This window comes from Seriola lalandi, unplaced genomic scaffold, assembly GCF_002814215.2.
Source record: "Seriola lalandi dorsalis isolate HSWRI2012SDOR001 ecotype SW California unplaced genomic scaffold, Sedor1 jcf7180002054692, whole genome shotgun sequence".
Lineage (NCBI taxonomy): Eukaryota > Metazoa > Chordata > Actinopteri > Carangiformes > Carangidae > Seriola > Seriola lalandi.
In genome coordinates, this window is record NW_019525245.1 from 593,187 (window position 1) to 603,627 (window position 10,441).

Sequence of the window (10,441 nt, forward strand, 5' to 3'; positions counted from 1 at the left end):
AATGTGACAAAATATGTTTATCAGGACACAGAGGCCAGTCACAGTTGGCCTTTTGTCAACACCAGGTCCTGGCTCCTTCTCCTTAGGCTTTTATTGCTTTGAGATCATTCTCAAGATTTATTAATTAGAGGAATGGAGAAAAGGCTGTTTCTGCAATATATATATATATATATATATGTCAGTACATTTGATTGCTCTTTCATTGCCTCCAGCTCCACATACACATTGATTGGGGATTGTTGTCTTCAGTTGTGGTCTTTGATTGGCCATCAGTCTTTAGACATTAAAGCTGTATTCACTCTTTGGTTTTTTTTGCCACTTTGGGTGACAGCAGAATAAGCTGAAAGTTCAATATTGGCATACAGGTCACTTTATAAAATATACACTCAGTTGTCAGTTTACTAGGTACAAGCTAGCTAAAACTACTACCGTCTAACACAACAGTCCTGCAATAAATCCTCCTCCAAGAAGGTTCTAATGTTTGGTTTATGTTGAGACTGTGTTAAAGAGATTTTGACTCAATTGTGTGATTATTGTGGAGGATGTAGTCTGTGCTGCTGTTGAACCGCAGCTAAAACAGTGTTAAATACTTGATCCACTTGATAGAGACTGCAGAGGTAGGTGGTAAAAGTGTGTCTGCCTCCATCACGACAAATGACACCTTTCCCATTACACTTTGATTTGATCAATTGTTTTTTTAATTTTAAGTCATTTTTGGGGGGTTCATTTGTGCCTTTATTATGATAGAGAAGTGGAGAGAGTGCAAGAGAGACACATCAAAGTTAGGGGAAAGAGAGACATGGGATAACATGCAGCAAAGGACCTGGGCCAGATTTGAACTCATGCAGCTGTGACAAGGACTCGGCCTTAATGGTATACAGGTGAGGTGAGCTAACGGGGTTCCCCCATTTGATCCACTGTTAGTGTAAAAATATTGACCATTGCAGCTTTAAAACTGATTAACGAACTGCTAATTTTTCACTGTCCTATATTTATTTGTAATTTCAAGCAAACTGAATCCATGCACTCATAGAGTTAATAAAAGCTGAAAACATCATATGAATGTGTTATTGGCAGTATAAGAAAATGGCAATAAAACTTGAATGAACTGAGTGAGAGGATTAAACAGATCCTCCATGTTGATGCGTGTTTGCAGTATTTACAAGTGATTTTGGCCTATTTACAAAAGTTAACTTACAACAAATTCAACAAAGACAACAATATTATATAAGAACACAAATGGGCTATGGAATAGCTATATGTTTCTAAATTAACATCTGGGATAAATTTGACTTTTGGATATGCAGGTATACAAACAGTATGTGTCTACCTTTCTGTGTTTTATTTGAACAATGAGGTAGATACTAGAAATGCTTTTGCACCTGAATCGGTAAACAGGGATTTTATGCATTGTATCATAATCATCGTCTTTTTTATTTCTATAAATTTTGAATATATTAATGGAAAAATAAACTTTATTTTCTATTCTATATCTCAAAATATATGTAATATTTGTCTAAACTTTTAGACAGACTAAAAGCTTCAAAAATCCTCCTGAAGAGTCTTTACAGTTCTCATTTGAGGTCTTCTGTCAGTCAGTCTTACGAAGGAAAAAATATTTCCTCTTGTACCTATTTCCCCTTTAGGTTATATGGTCAGTATTCGCTGAATGTTTCCAAGATATTTGGTTTCAGTTTCAGTCCCTGAGTTGAACACATTTTCAAAATGATATAGTTCTCAAGCAGAAGAGCTGTGCCTGTGTGGGGGGGTGGGGTGGGGGCTGGCAGTGGTTGTGGCTCAGGAGGTAGAGCAGGTCGTATACTAATTAGAGAGAGTGGTTGGTTTGATCCCCGGCTCCTCCAGTCCGCGTGTGAAAGTGTCATTGGGCAAGATAGCAAAACCCAATTTGCCCCTGATGGCTGTTCCATCAGTGTGATGTATGAATGTGTGCGTGAGTGGGTGAATGCGTAAGCATTGTAAAGCGCTTTGAGTGGTCAGTAAGACTGGAAAAGGGCTATATACTGTAAGTGCAAGTCCATTTACCATTTACCAAGAGCCCTTTCTTCAACCAACTATTTTTTTGCCGTCTTGCTTTCTTTTTCCTTTTTTTTCTCCTTTTCTTTCTCTGCTTTATCTTTCTCAGCCTTTTTCTTTTCCCTCTTTTTCTCGTCCTTGATCTCCTTGTACTTCCACTTGGGGGGTTCCAGGAATCCCTTTTCCTTCTTCTTCTTTTTCTTCTTTTCTTTCTTTGGCGTTGCCTCTGTAGGCCTGCTGATGTTGATCTGGGGGATGCAGCCAGAGGGGAACACGCTGTTCCTTCTTGCCATACTGCGGGGAATAAATGTAGTAGCGACTTTGGTGGAGGCCAGTGAGAGGATGCTTCCTCGCCGCTCTGTGTCGGTGCAGCACCTGGTAGCAATGGACTCTGCAGAGTGGATTGTGGGAATGATGTGTGACACGGAGCCGTTGCTGTGGCATACCGAGCTCTCTTCTAGCTCCTTATCTGGGTGTTTCTTCACCAGCTCCGGTACAGCCAGCCGCCTCTTCCCCACCTCTGGAGGGCTTGTTGGGCAGAGTGGACGGCATCCAGTTGAAATTAGGGGACTATGGATGCTTGTGGTCATGCGCACCATGTGGTCGAAGACCCCATTGTCTTGTGGGTCACGAGGAATTCTGAATCCAAAGGTATTTTTTATATGCTGGGTAATTTTTTCCCTTGCGGTTTTCTCAGCTATGGCCTTGGCTACCTTCTCCTTGAGCTCAGGCCACTCAGGGACATAACTCTCACAGAACTGCTCAGCTTTCGGTCGCATATTCAGGCGGCGGAGGCGATGCAAGGTCTCATAACGACCTGTTTTCAGTGCCCAGTCCCGAGCACATTTTCCTTTTGTAGAGTCTACTGCATGAATGTCAGCCCCTGGAAAAAACAAGGGTTCATTTTAATTTAAAAGTGAATAAGCTTCTTCTTTTCAGCTTCTTTTTCTAAAGTGATTCGGAGAGCCCTTTGGCCTTTCTCATGGCTGACCAATGGGCTTGGTGTCATTAATAACATTAACAATGGCTTCATTCTAGTTTACAGGGAAATATCCTTGTAAGCCTCGCCGATAAACTAGCATGCAGGGACTTCTAATTAAGAGTTCAACCAACAGTCCAAACAATCCACAGTATAGTCCAAAAGTCCAGCTGGACTGGGCTGCCAAATTTATACATGCGTATATTGTTATTACTGTAAATGTCACAATTTATCATGCCACAGGTCATATTGTCCAGCCCTAGCTGCAGTGTTGAACAATAAATGATGAGTTGCAGAGACTTTAGGAAACGTGTGCAGTCTAAAAGTAGCTCTGCAAGTGGCTAATCTACAACCAGCCTGCAAGACTAGTAAATCAGTGATTACTGGGGGTTGTGTTAAGATTGGATAATGACCTCAGAATGATCCCTTAAACCGGTCTGGCGTCACTGGCACATTCACTCGCAAACAGAGTTAGCAGGCTATTCTCACCACCAGTGCTGCAACTGTTCATTTTGAGCTATAGGAGTCCTGGTTAATGAGCTAATGTCAGGGTTTCAAAAAAAAGATCTATTAATATCATAGTACAGCAGCTTCTATATGGGTACATCATTGTCAAAAGTCAAAGGTTATTTCACCGGTGGATGAATAAGCCAGAACTGTGTTAAAATGGGGCCCTCTGTGTACCTTAAATCCTGGGAAGAAAGAGTTCTAACAGTCATCTGAGAAGTGCAAATATACAATGTCTTTTAGCTGTGACAAACATTATTTTATGAGCAAGAAAATGTGAGGCTGAGTTGTTCATGTGCTTCTGAGGTCTTAAAATGTATTTTTTCCAAAAGATATATGCACATTTTGAAAGAAATTGATCAAAATGAATGTCAAACCAAAATATTTAAGAGGATACATTGTGCCTTAATTTATTAATCAGTATTTACGATGTGCATGAAAGAAAGTAATGTATCATTGATAGCATTTATGCCAGAAAAGTTCACAGCTGTACCCTGCTCTCACGTACCGGCCATTACGAGGGCAGCCACGACGTCATTGCGGCCGGTCATAGCAGCTTTGATGAGGGCCGTGAAACCACGACAATCCTTTATTTCCGTGTCTATACCAGAATAGTAGTTTAGGAGATACATGACTGTGTTGATATGACCTGGAGAGATGGAGAGATAGATCAGCATTGTGTCAGAAGATGTGTAACATTTGAAAACTGGCTCTGCTGCTCAGATGAAGATATTATGTGGGATTGGTTGGTTCATCTAGATCAAATTAAATTATTAAAGCTTTACAGTTCTCAGTCTATATAAGTCACATAATGCTATAGATGATAATTACCACTATTTAATTACAACATTTTTGAGGCTGTTCAGTCGTTTGTGTTGCACTTTATATATATCTACTATATATTTATCTACTAAACTTAACCTTTACTGTATGCATTAAGTAAAATTTTGTGTTAATGTCCTGTGTGTAGGTGCAACTTACCTGCTTGGGCTGCAATCATCAGTGCAGTGTTGCCTTCGTTGTCCTGGTGGTTTATGTCTATAAAGGGACAGTTGTGAAGCCCATATACAATGTCCACGAAACCTTTGCAGCAGGCCACCATCAAGCCATTCTGTTAGTAATAGCCAATGATAGTGACAATACCATAAGATATCAGATCGTGCCAAAGCTTGTGTGTGAATTTTTACAATCATGAATTAGACTCTCACCCAGCTGTTGATGTCCAGCTCCATGACCTCTTCTTTTGTGACCCCTCTCTCCAGAACTTTACGTAGAGAGAAAGGTTCGTTACGGGCGCATGCTTGATACAGTGTTGATGCTGCACGCCCATTACTCGTCTCCGGCCTGTAGTCTGGAAGCACCGAGTCATCAGAGAGGATGCTGTCCGAATCGGACTCGCCCCCTGACAGAGACACGTCGTCCTCATCGGGGCCTGAGCCCAGGTGGGGGTCCTCTGCTGCAGTGGCCATCTTCCAACAACAGAACAGGTAAGATGGTTCTGTGTCCTTTGGCTACATCTACACAAGAAAATAGAATAGAAAATAGTAACCAGTTGGGCAGAAACTACTGGATGTTGTCTATAGCAACAAAGGTGCAATCAGGTGTGCTTTAGAGATGGAAACTCAGCAAGGATGAATTTTTCCTCCCTGGAAATCTCTCCGTAATTACACATAATGCCAAGTTAAAATCATCTCCTCACTGTAGGAGTAAAGTTGTTGGTGAATCACAACATACTGGATATGTAAGGCCTCAGATCTGACGGATCAAAAGTTAGCTTTCTGACACATTGACAAAGGCTGAGTCTGTCAGTCAGGGATTATGAATGTGTTATCTGTGTGTCATGGAGTGGGCGTGGCCATATGTGCTCAGCGTGCCTTTACTGTTGAGTAACTGGATCAGCATTTAAAACCCCTGTTGAACATACAGGAGAGCTAAATGAGGAACAAACCAACTCAGAATAACCCCAGTCACATGTGGCCCTGGTCAACTCGTGTTTTGACTCTCTGAGGCCAAAATGGCTAAAAACGAACAAAACTAATGAATACAGTATTTTTTCTTTGTGCGTGTTTTTCAAACTGACATATATTGGGCGCTTCATCACAAACAAAGGTGTACAGTAGAACATAAGTGTTTCTGTGAAATCAAAACAACAGAACTGTGATTTAGGAATATTTGACATCTATAAAGGGGAGCACTGACAGTAGTTTTCCAAACGTTTTCACGACCCAATCATTACCCGTTATGTACGTGTTGTACAAGAAATCATGTCTTCATATGATAAACGTTCAAGAATCTTTGAGTACAGACATGTGAGGCCAGCTCAGTTTCATTAAACAGAAGAAAACCAGTGAGAACTGCAGCATCCATAATCATAATGTATGTACAATCACTATGACAAACTAACTGACACTGATATATCAACATAAAGAATATACACTTACCATAGAGGGTATTCAAACAGCTGTAAATCTCTCTATGTCACAGCTCCGTGGCTTCTTGTGGATGAGTATTGACTTCCTCGAGTTCTGACTTCTTCTATCACTCCCACTGTGTTTTCTGAGCAGCCGAGAGGTCACACTTTTCTCCTGGGCCTGTAAATAGAGGTACTTTACCCATTTCCATCCCACATATTGTCGTGATGACATAAAACTGAGAGGAGGAGTCTTCACAGAGTCTTCACAGAGACACTGTGTGTTCAGCTCCTGTGCTTAGCTCATCCCACTTACAACAGCTTTATGGAGAGGATTACTGCTCTAGCCATTTTCATCTTTCAGCACAACACTAGTGATTTCCGTACCACCTGGTACTTATCCCTTTTTTCTTTAATTAGCTAAACTGAAGAGAGTTTCTTGAAGTTGACGTTTTTCTCCTGTTATGTATTTATTTTGGAATATAAGTGGATTTCCATTGTTACAACTGTCTGATAAACAGTTATAGGAACATCTGACCCACACCATGATGGCACAAATCATCATCATTATTTGAAAGATAAACGCGAACATAAACAGAAAAACATGGAAGAGAAATCCTGAAGGTGGAACAACAGTGACATGCCAACAACAACCACACATTGTCTCCCGTCACATATGATGCTTTCATGCAAAACTCTCTTATTAAAACACAGAAACCGTGTATAGTGTTAGTGTTTGATCCACAAATAAGTCATTAATCCAATTGTAAATGTATAAAATGTTTACCATAAGCTGCTTAAGACAGAGGAATCTAATTAGTTGTTAAGACTGACCAGCAGACAATCAAATCCCATCAGAGGTGACCAACGTGCTTTCAACAGATGGGTCAGAATTACAAACTCAATAGTTAAAACAGGACAGCGGCAACAAAACTTTTTGAACAGTTTGAACGACGGCTGCAGCCGAGGTTGAGTGATGGTGTTTCTCAGATTTACCACAGGGTGGGGATCTCACTGTTCACAGGCTCTAATCTCAGACCTTAGCCTTTATAATGTGGTCCTCATGAGGTGAAACTGATGAGCAGTTATATTTGTCCTCGATATGACAAACAACAAACTGTATTGACATTAATTAAATGTGAAATGCCTCTGTGTGCTCTAAAGTGAGGTCTATGAGAATTTCACTATATTCAGTGCAGAGTGTAGGAGCTGAAATCAGGACAAATAACAAAAAGATGATGGTACAATCAGGTCTTTCCTATGATAATAAGTTAGTTAGTTGGGTTAGTTAAAGCTCCTGCTTTGGGAATGGTCACAGAAACTGAAATGAGTCTATGGAACCTGTGGGACGTGGCTGGACCTGTCCTGACAGATTGCCCCCTTCTTATGCTGAAGGGCCTGAGGACACATAACACTGCAACTGACCAGCTGTCTTCATCTGCCCAGAAGAGAAAAGGATCTGGTGCAAAACATAAATTGTCTCTTTTTGTCCTTCTGTTGGACGTCAAGCAGGATAGCAGGGATCTTTTTCTGAAGCCTTTTCAACTTGTTTTCTGCCTTTTTATCAAACAAAAACCAATGAATCAGGCATAGATGCTTGAATGAGGAGAGAGGAATGAGACAGAATTTATAGACCTTAAGGTGAAGAAAAAGGGACACCACATTAGTACAAATCAAGGAGAACAGAAGAGCAAGGGATGCAAAATGAACACTTTGGCCAAAGTGCAAGGCAGGACTGAACAGCTTCTGGGATACAGGGTTGATAAAGTGAGTGTCTTTGGTTCATGAGTCCTACATTGTTCAAATGTTGTGATGGCAATAACTGCTAAAAACTTAACAACATGGGCTGCTCATAATAATCATATGGGAATATATTCTGAAATTATGTGAAATGTAATTGAGTAGGATGCATACTGTGTGTTTTATGCATGCTACATTTTGTTGTATCCGATTATCTGTACCATATGTTGTGCATAGTAACATAATTAGATTTTTATCCTTGTAAATATGAATCTAAAGCTAAGTTATATAATATAGGGTTGATTTTTTTTATTATTATAGAAATAATCTGTTATAGAAACATTTTTTGGAAGTGCTTCCCATTTTTTCAGGTTTTGGATGCAAATCCATCAGAATTGAACAACCTCCAGAATTCTTCGTCAATTCATCCCACAAACTTTTTCAACTATCTTGCCTTCATTAAGGTCTTTGAGTCATTTAAGGACATTTTTGTATGGCAGTAACTAGATATGAAGCCTGACTTATTCTTCAGCATTAGTCTTCTTTGACCCTCTGGTTTGATGTTGTGCTGTCTCCCAATCAGTTTCGTCCTCTCAGAGAAATTCCACAGATAAGATAAAAAACCACTTAAACTGAAGCAAAAATAGGAAAGACAGAAGGGTGGGGAGAGAAAGGTGAAATAGAGTAGACAAGTGGTATAATTAGCTCCATCTCTTTTTTCTGTTCTGTTCTACCTACCCTTAAACCTATCAGGCAAACACATCACAAATAGAGCCACAATTAAATGTTAAATTTCAACTTATTTTGTTCATTGCTTCACCCACTTACTCTCGTCTGTCCTTTTCATAAGATTTCAGACACCAGCCGGGAGAAACTGTTGTCCACTGAAAACAATCAGGACATCAGGACACAGTTCAAGTGGACAAGGAAATCCGGTGTGGCTGCAGGATGCAAAGGTAACACTGTGGGTTCATCTGCTGCTCCCATGTCTTCGGCAAATACAGGGAAATACAGTAGTTTACTGCTGTGTGCACTTCCTATGTCACCCATAGTGGGGAGCTATCTGACAGAAAAGAAGAACAGTCGTCACGTCGGAGATTTGACTGAACATGTTGCACTTTGCACTCAAAACATCACAGATGACTTTAAGATTTAAAACACTTAAAGCAACGCATGTCCTTGGCCTGATGATTAGATATTGACTAATTAGGCATTTGCACGCTCACATACACATGCATGCACATACAATAATCCTACATTGTGGGGGAGATCAGTGCTTTTCAGCTCACAGGGATCATCATTTCAGCAGAGTTTTTAAAAGCTTAACTTGATGGCAAAGAGAGCAAGAGCATTTTGATGTTTTTGTAGCTGTAATCTGTCCTCGGTGGATTGAGATTCGAGGGTTGTTTTGGTCAACTTGTGACATGACCGTGTAACTGTCTGCGTGGAACTGTGTAATATTCGCGTGTCTCATAGAAACAGCAGCTGTATTGGAGGCAAGTTCTTATGTATTTTTTTTTCTTTCTTCTTCGCTGACTTTGTCCTTGTTTGGGTTCGTATGAGTTTATGCATAAATCTCCTTGACTCACACTACCGGCTGCCACGAGCCTGGACAGCTGTACACAGAAGATCATCTAGTCATGAATACTTAATCTTTGCTTTGAGATTAAATCGGCCTGCTTCTATCCTGCCAGCTCAGTTTGTCGTTTGCTGGATATTTCCACATGTTGGTTTGTCCACAGCAGAGGAAATGCTTTGGTACCTGTGGTAACAAGAAAGAGCAGCTGCACTGCTGATTAGAGCAGAAGGTCCTTTGCCAGTTTAATGATCGATCATCTTTGTTGATCTGCAAGTGTCAGTACAACTGAATCATTGAGGCTGTTTTTATAAAGTTTTACTGGAAGCTTTACACAGTCACTTACACACAGAGAAACACTTGCAGAGGAATTGCAATGATATTTGTGCACACACGCCTGATTTGCAGCAGAGGTCAAGTGAATTTTCCATGGATGTTTTGAATTTCCTCTTCACTTTAAACAGTGGTTCCAATGTTTCTGACCCCTTAAAATGAACTGATGTCAACTGGTGACATCTCTGTACAGTTTACATATATTAATGATTGGTGGACAGCTCAACTAAAGAGTGATTTTAAATTATCCATTTTCAGTTTTTTAAAGTCACACACACACACACACACACACACACACACTCTCTCTCTCTCTCTCTCTCTCTCTCTCTCTCTCTCTCTCTCTCTCTCTCTCTCTCTCTCTCTCTCTCTCTCACTCTCTCTCTCTCACTCACAAAACTATAACTTTGTGTAGTAGAAGTATATTGTATTTTTTTTCTCTTCTTCCCTACCCTGTACATTATCCCATGATCCATTGAAAGTGAACGTTATTGGCTTTGCAAGTGTTTGGTCATAAACCAAAATATTGGACAAATAAAAAATTTGACCTGATGATGGTGCTAAATAAAAAGTTTGGGGATCACCAAAATCATCTCCCTGAAGAGGACATAAATGTGTGTATCAAATTGTGTGACACTGCATCCTAAAGTCATTGAGACATTTCACTCAAAACCACAAATGTCCCCCTCGTGGTGGCGCTAGAGGAAAAGGCAAGAGAGCATTCATCCCTCGGAGACCACGAATATCCGCACAGAATTTGGTGCTGACCCATCCAGTAGATGTTGTGATATTTCAATAGATAAATGAAAACTTTGATCCACTGATGGCCTGAAATGAAAATTCAGGGGATCAGCAAGTTCCTCTT

At 40.3% G+C, this 10,441-nt stretch overlaps 1 protein-coding gene across 1 annotated transcript; it reads right to left on the reverse strand.

Moving 5' to 3' along the window:
• Positions 1–675: 675 nt before the first annotated feature.
• ankrd33ab (ankyrin repeat domain 33Ab) lies at positions 676–6,203 on the reverse strand. Its single transcript, XM_023423463.2, has 5 exons — positions 5,962–6,203; positions 4,729–5,037; positions 4,502–4,631; positions 4,029–4,169; positions 676–2,917 (listed from the first exon to the last, which is right to left on the reverse strand). Exons 2-5 carry the CDS (start codon positions 4,987–4,989, stop codon positions 2,073–2,075), a joined length of 1,377 nt encoding a protein of 458 aa, XP_023279231.1. The 5' UTR covers positions 4,990–5,037; positions 5,962–6,203; the 3' UTR covers positions 676–2,072.
• Between the last annotated feature and the right edge of the window lie 4,238 nt (positions 6,204–10,441).

Coding starts and splice junctions, on each gene's coding strand:
- ankrd33ab (XM_023423463.2), bottom strand. CDS start 4,989: ATGGCCACTGCAGCAGAGGACCCCCACCTGGGCTCAGGCCCCGATGAG. Junction 4,170..4,501: donor GATGATTGCAGCCCAAGCAG/GTAAGTTGCACC, acceptor CCATCTCTCCAG/GTCATATCAACACAGTCATG. Junction 2,918..4,028: donor GGCTGCCCTCGTAATGGCCG/GTACGTGAGAGC, acceptor TGTTTTTTCCAG/GGGCTGACATTCATGCAGTA.